The following is a 6,000-nucleotide window of genomic DNA, read 5'->3' as shown; positions in this document are numbered from 1 at the left end:
TGGCAGAATATATTTTGGCCCTAGCCCATATAGGCTGCTTTGTGATTAGATTTGCAATGTATGTTTAAAAAGTAAGATTTTGTTCCGAGTGCACATTGTAAACAACTCCAGGAACATTACCCGATTTGTGAGAAAACTGTAATATGAACTGATGAGCTGAACAAATACAAGAATCCCAATTCCAACATTTCAGAACGTGTTTGTAGAGGTTTAAACTACAGGAATAAATGGATTTCTATATAAAAAAAAGACAGGACATTTATTTGCAAATTACATTCCCATATTTGCAATTTCATAATTGTGCTGATTTCATTTTGATTGCAATATATTGTACAGCCCCAGTTGATGCTTCGATACAATTATGATAACTTATACACTGCTACACTAAGGGATGCTTACTAGTACAACTACTGTAATGTTATTCATGCCCTTCCACTTAAGAGAGAGGGTGACTTTCCAAGTTGATATTGATTAAAGAATTGGATCAAGATTTCAAACATGACACACTGCAAGTGTGGGTATGTTTGTTATCATATTTTAAGAGTAATTTGGGGCAAAACTGTCATTTGATGGAAAAGGTTTTTTCCAACGTTCAAAGCGTGAAGCATCTGCTCCTGCAGAGATGTCATATATCTCTAGTACCTTGATACAAATTTACTCCCGCATTCCTGTCACCATGGAAACATTCAGAGGTCATCTGCAGGTCACTACATAGCCATGTCCAAGTCTAAGCCTGCAATATCTCACAAATAACAATTTGTTTTTAACAGAAAAATGATCAGTCATATTAGTGTTCTACCTTTTTAAAAATCTGTTACATGTGTACATTTAACATGCCTTAAATTTATGCACACCCACTATTTACCAGACACTCCTCCCCCTCCCGCGCCGTGGCCCAAGTCTGTCGTGTGTCTGTCTTAAGATGAGAGCTCTGGCGAGGGGAGGCTTGTGTTGTTTTTAGTCACCTCTGGAGCTTCCATCGGCACCACCCCGCTCCTTCATGTCAGAGCCTCAATTTGGAGAAATGTCAGTGAGCACAATGGGCCGCGGTAGACTGATACAAACACATCAGCGCCGCTGATGTGTTTGTATCAGGTGGTTTCATCTGAAACCACCTGTTTCATCTGAAACCACCTGAAAGCAAAAGTCACCCGGCGACAGGAGGCAGCCAGACAAAAAAGCCCGGAGTGGAAGCCAGGGGTGTCAGATTGGGAAACACCTCAGCGGCATATCAGTCACAACTGCTAGCCTTTACTGCCTCTGTTTCCATGACTACGCCTTGGTGGTGGTTTGGAAGTTGGGGTGGGTTTGCAGGGGTGTTGTGGGGTACTTTGAGGGATAGAGGGAGGGATGTTCCCAAAAAAAAAAACGAAAGACGAAATCAGCAGCTGTCACTTACCTCAGGAGTCAAACAGTCTGTGTCTGCCTCAACTGCTGTTTCTGGTCACTGTTCACATATTAATCGTTAGGTCAGTGGTTCCCAACCTTGTTTGTCTTGAGTACCCCCTAAGCTTTATCTCACACCCCCCTAAGCTTTACCTCACACTCCACACTGTAGGCAATTTCATTCAGGCAAAGAAATTCAGGTGTCTGAAAGCAAACACAACCATGCCAAGACTAATAAGATAAGATAAGATATTCCTTTATTGTCCACACATGGGGAAATTTCATTGATACAACGCAGGTAGATACAAAGGAAAAGGACAGATAACAGAATATAGGAAGTTTAAAAAACACTCTTAATAGAAGAACTCTTATAAACAAAAACTCCTATAGACAAAACCTCCCATTTCCCAACAAGGGATGGAGGGGAAAAATTAGGATGTCCGCCGGGATAACGTGACGATCTCCGGGTAAGACGATGGTTTCCCCCTCAGTTTCATGAGTTCCTCCTTTGTATAAACGCGCACCAGCGGCGGTGGCCGGGGGGCGCGATGGGGCCGGGGCGGCTAGCTCGGAGCTAGCGCACATCGCAACGACACGACAAAAAACACTCAATAATCCAGCCGAATAAAGTCGAAAGAAGTTGAATTAAAGCGATTCCAGCGCGTGTCCCGATCGTACAACTAAAGTAGAAAAAATATTTACAAAATACAAAAGATAAAGCACAATAAGTGGGAAAAAAGTGGGAAAAAAGAGCGGAGCGTTGCACCGGGCTGCCAGCTGGACCGGCGCCTTTAATACATACATAATCAAATATATATAACATACATAATCAAATATATATAACATTTGCAAGCATTTGTTCACTAGTATTGTCGATTATATTACATTTTTTGGTTTTAATGATAATACTGTCCAAAATTTACCCAAAAATATGTCAAATTCACAACCCTACGCGTACTCTGGGGTCCTTGTACGCCTGAAGTTAAACACTGAACAGGGTAATGCTGTAATTAGCGATTTTTAGCTATTCATTTGTATTTATTTAGCGCTTATTAAGATTATAATACGATCACTTACATTTTTAATAATCATTAATATGTCATCACTATGCTAATAGATATTATGGTTAATATTTCTGTTTCCGTTCCTCTTTTTATGTTGAATGCTCGTTGAAGCCAGTTGCAAAGTCACCAGTAGCCTAAGAAAACAAATGGCAGCCTGGAATTCCTCTTCTAGGTGTAAATTAAACTTTTTTAATTGTCACATGCATGTTTATGAATCGTAGGCACTCACATGAAGAGGACACACTGACCCCAATAAGACAGACAGACCCAAGCCAAGGATCTTCTCCTGCTCTGTAGAATCCCAAAGCACTGTGCCGTGTCAGTAACCAAACATGTTGGGTTTACAATTGCAGAACTAACAACATATTCATAAGTTATCTAGATTTTGCACAGGATTGTGTCAAAAACATGTGTGCTAATTGAATTACCAACTCGGAGCAATTCAGGAGTAGAGGATGTATGACAACATTTCTTTCCCTGTAAATATGCATTTGTCTGCACCAAATAATCTTGACATTCTTACAGTGCAAACCAAGACGTTCAACCTCATTTGCTTCCAAAGTGCGCTCGTAAAAATTTCCTCTCACCGCTGCAGCCTACGCCATTAGTGCAAATTGTGATTCTGTGGTAACAACATGACCAGATCCTACCAAACAGTGACATCCTGTCGTGTTTTCATATCAAACCGAGAAAAGCCTGAAGCTAACGAACAGAAGAGTGTCAGTGCTCATCACCACACTCGACACTACACCAAATCTCGTTAGTCTCCCCTAGATTGGGTCAGAAAGTCTTTGCTTTTAATGGTGCGATGTCGACCAAGCAGCCTATTGATTTAAAACACACTGGACGCAAGCAGATATTGACCACATAGTAATTGACTGTGTGCACATAGACACTTTTTTGTTTGGAAGGCCCAAAGTGCTTTGCATTGACTGGTTCATTGATGGGCTGCTCCACTTACTTCTTGAGAGATCTCAGCAATCTCTGGCACTCGGATGACAAAAGCAAGGTCACCGGTTACACTATGGAAGCTCGTGCTCGAAATGCCAGAGTGCACTAAACTAAGAGCAGCCTGTTGGCCTGAAGGGTTCATCAATTAGAGTTGTATTGTGACAAGGATCTTAAATCGCTCTCAGTAACATGAGACATATTAATAGAGTTGTTTGTCAGTCACTGCTCTGTAAAAAGACCATGAATTGTCATGCAAAGTGACCGTGCCATGTTCTGTCCAGGAGCATAATACGTCCAAATGAATAACAGAACACCACTGCCACAGACAACCCGGGCCATTCAGAACAAAACTGAAAAAGTCACATGCCTTTCTCAAATGAAGATCACTTACAGTTTATTGATCGAGCAAAATGGCGTTTTTCATCCAGAGAAACTAATTGCTCATAAACTTTTTGCCCCAATATGTAGAGCAATTTCACATAATGTTCCACAATTTATTCTTTAAGCAGCAGGTCATGCAGCAAAACAAACTATCGACCCGTTCTAGAGAAATGGGGCTGATACGCTAAAGTGCAAATATTGGCGTATCGCATTCCTTCAAGGTCCTAAGTGCTATTGGCAGTGCACCGGAGATGTTATTGCTTTGCCCAATGTTTCACTACATATTTATTTGTAGAGCTGCTGATGGTGGACCCCCGCGGTAACATTGTGCACCTTTATTGAACATAAATGTCCTTCTTCAGCAAGTTGATCTGGGCTTCAAATATTAAGTATGTAGAAGAAACATTGAGTCTGTAGAATGATGTTATAATTACTCCAGAATGTTGTAGGGACACGTCACATTTACTCTCAATAAGGTGAATAACTTGCATTATTCATTGATTTAGGCTTAAATTGAAAGCGTTTCGGAACCAATTCAACTGTATCTAAAACTGTGATCGATTTGCAGGTTTGTTGGCCATAATTGCACCAGGTTTGAACAACAGTTCTACCTGTAGTCCCTGCAGGTGATTGGTGCAATTGGATGCCTACACTCAACCCACGCCTAATGCATGCAAACAAGACACGTGCACTGCCCCAGCACTGACATAACAATCCTGCATCACGTCATCGTTCATCTCAACATTATAATACAGGGCTGATTTTGCAGCTCGACAAAAGCTTTTGCACTTGTCATTGATGTGCACACTGTCGGCGTGACTGCAGAGAGCGTCTCGCCGCAGTGATATAGATGAGGGAGCGAAAAAGAGGGAAAGACCAAATTGTTGCTATATTGGACCGTACTCCGATGCAGCGGCGCTATTTATAGCCGGGAACTACATCGGCTCCGGGTGCTGACGCTACGGGGAAGTCTCCAGCCGCCGCCGCCGCCGCCGCCGCCGCCGCGTTCTGCCGCTGTCTCCGCCGCCGCCGCCGCCGCCGCCGCGCACATCTCTCTCTCTCTCTTTCTCTCTCTCTCACGCGCGCTCATATCACTCTCCACGTTGAGGCGGTGGGCACTGTTCTATCACAGTGGGACCGGGCGCGTGACACCGGGACAACAAGCGCACGCCATGGCTTTGAATGGAGCCTCGTAGCGGGTGTTTTTGACGAACGTGATGCAGCTTGAGCGCTCACGGGGGATCAGCGTTTCTGGCGCGCGCGACTCGGCGGGTGGTCGCGCTCCTCTGAACACAGCCCCTTGACGAGAGGCAGCAAACCTGTGGCCACCCTCTCCCTCGTCACCACAGTGCCGTGACCCGTGGACGTCTTGGACGCGCGCGCGCGCCGGGAGAGGGTGCCGGTTTTCAGCGGGACACGCGCGCTGAAAAGTTCTGCGGTGTTGGTGCGCCCCCAGCCTGCATGGCCCGGACATGGAGCCGCACGAAAGAGTCAAAAGCCATGGCACGAAGGGTCACTGCCCGGCCGGCGCGTGCGATGACGAGTTCAAGTGCCACGAGCTCGAGGCGCTGTTCCAGAACTACAACCTGAAGCTGGAGCAGACCGCCACGCTCAAGGCTCTGGCGGTGCTCATCGTGGCCGCGTCCTCGCTCTCGCTGCTGGAGCTGTTGTCCAGCCCGCGCCTCACTTTGTCCAAGGGCTCGTGCCCCGTGCACTGTGTGGTCTTCCTCTCGCTCTTCATCGTCACCAACGTGAAGTACCTGCACGTGACGCAGCTGCAACAGATCGCCAAGCTTGCACTTCTTTTCAGCTTCACCTTCGCTTTGTTGTGTTGCCCGTTTCCACCTGCGCTCACTGGTGCGCGCGAGGGGACCGTGGGCGCCGTGGGGCCCGAACAGGGAGTGTGGCAACTCATGTTGGTCACCCTCGTGGCCTACGTCCTGCTGCCCGTGCGCACGCTGCTTGCACTGCTGTTTGGGATCATGCTCGCCGCGTCCCACTTCATCGTCATCGCCACATCTTTCAACGGGAAAAAGCAAAAGCTCTGGAGACCGGTAAGTTCGGTTTTGGACTAAAGATGGTGCAGACGTGTTCTTCTAGTCTGGGACATTGACTATAAACACTTTGTTAATGCAACATGCCTCATGAATTCTCTTCAATTACAAAACCTCAAAATGCAAAGACACATTGCAACCTAGATTGAAATGTAGCTTGTTTA

At 45.5% G+C, this 6,000-nt stretch overlaps 1 protein-coding gene across 2 annotated transcripts in view; it reads left to right on the top strand.

Annotated features, from left to right (window-relative positions):
* The first annotated feature begins 4,880 nt into the window (after positions 1–4,880).
* LOC140353859 (adenylate cyclase type 1-like) overlaps positions 4,881–6,000 on the top strand; it is a 61,731-nt gene continuing 60,611 nt past the window's right edge. Inside the window, exon 1 of one of the 2 annotated variants that reach the window (XM_072438616.1) lies at positions 4,881–5,836. In XM_072438616.1, coding sequence (XP_072294717.1) covers positions 5,255–5,836 — 582 coding nt within the window. In that variant the 5' untranslated portion in view covers positions 4,881–5,254. The remainder of the gene's footprint in view (positions 5,837–6,000) is intronic. The other variant, XM_072438615.1, reaches the window with a different exon arrangement.

The sequence above is a fragment of the Eucyclogobius newberryi genome, unplaced genomic scaffold (assembly GCF_026437365.1).
Source record: "Eucyclogobius newberryi isolate DKJ021-1_F unplaced genomic scaffold, fEucNew1.0.hap1 SCAF_9, whole genome shotgun sequence".
Lineage (NCBI taxonomy): Eukaryota > Metazoa > Chordata > Actinopteri > Gobiiformes > Gobiidae > Eucyclogobius > Eucyclogobius newberryi.
The sequence above is the reverse complement of the archived record's forward strand: the minus strand, read 5'-3'. Positions and strand labels throughout refer to the sequence as shown.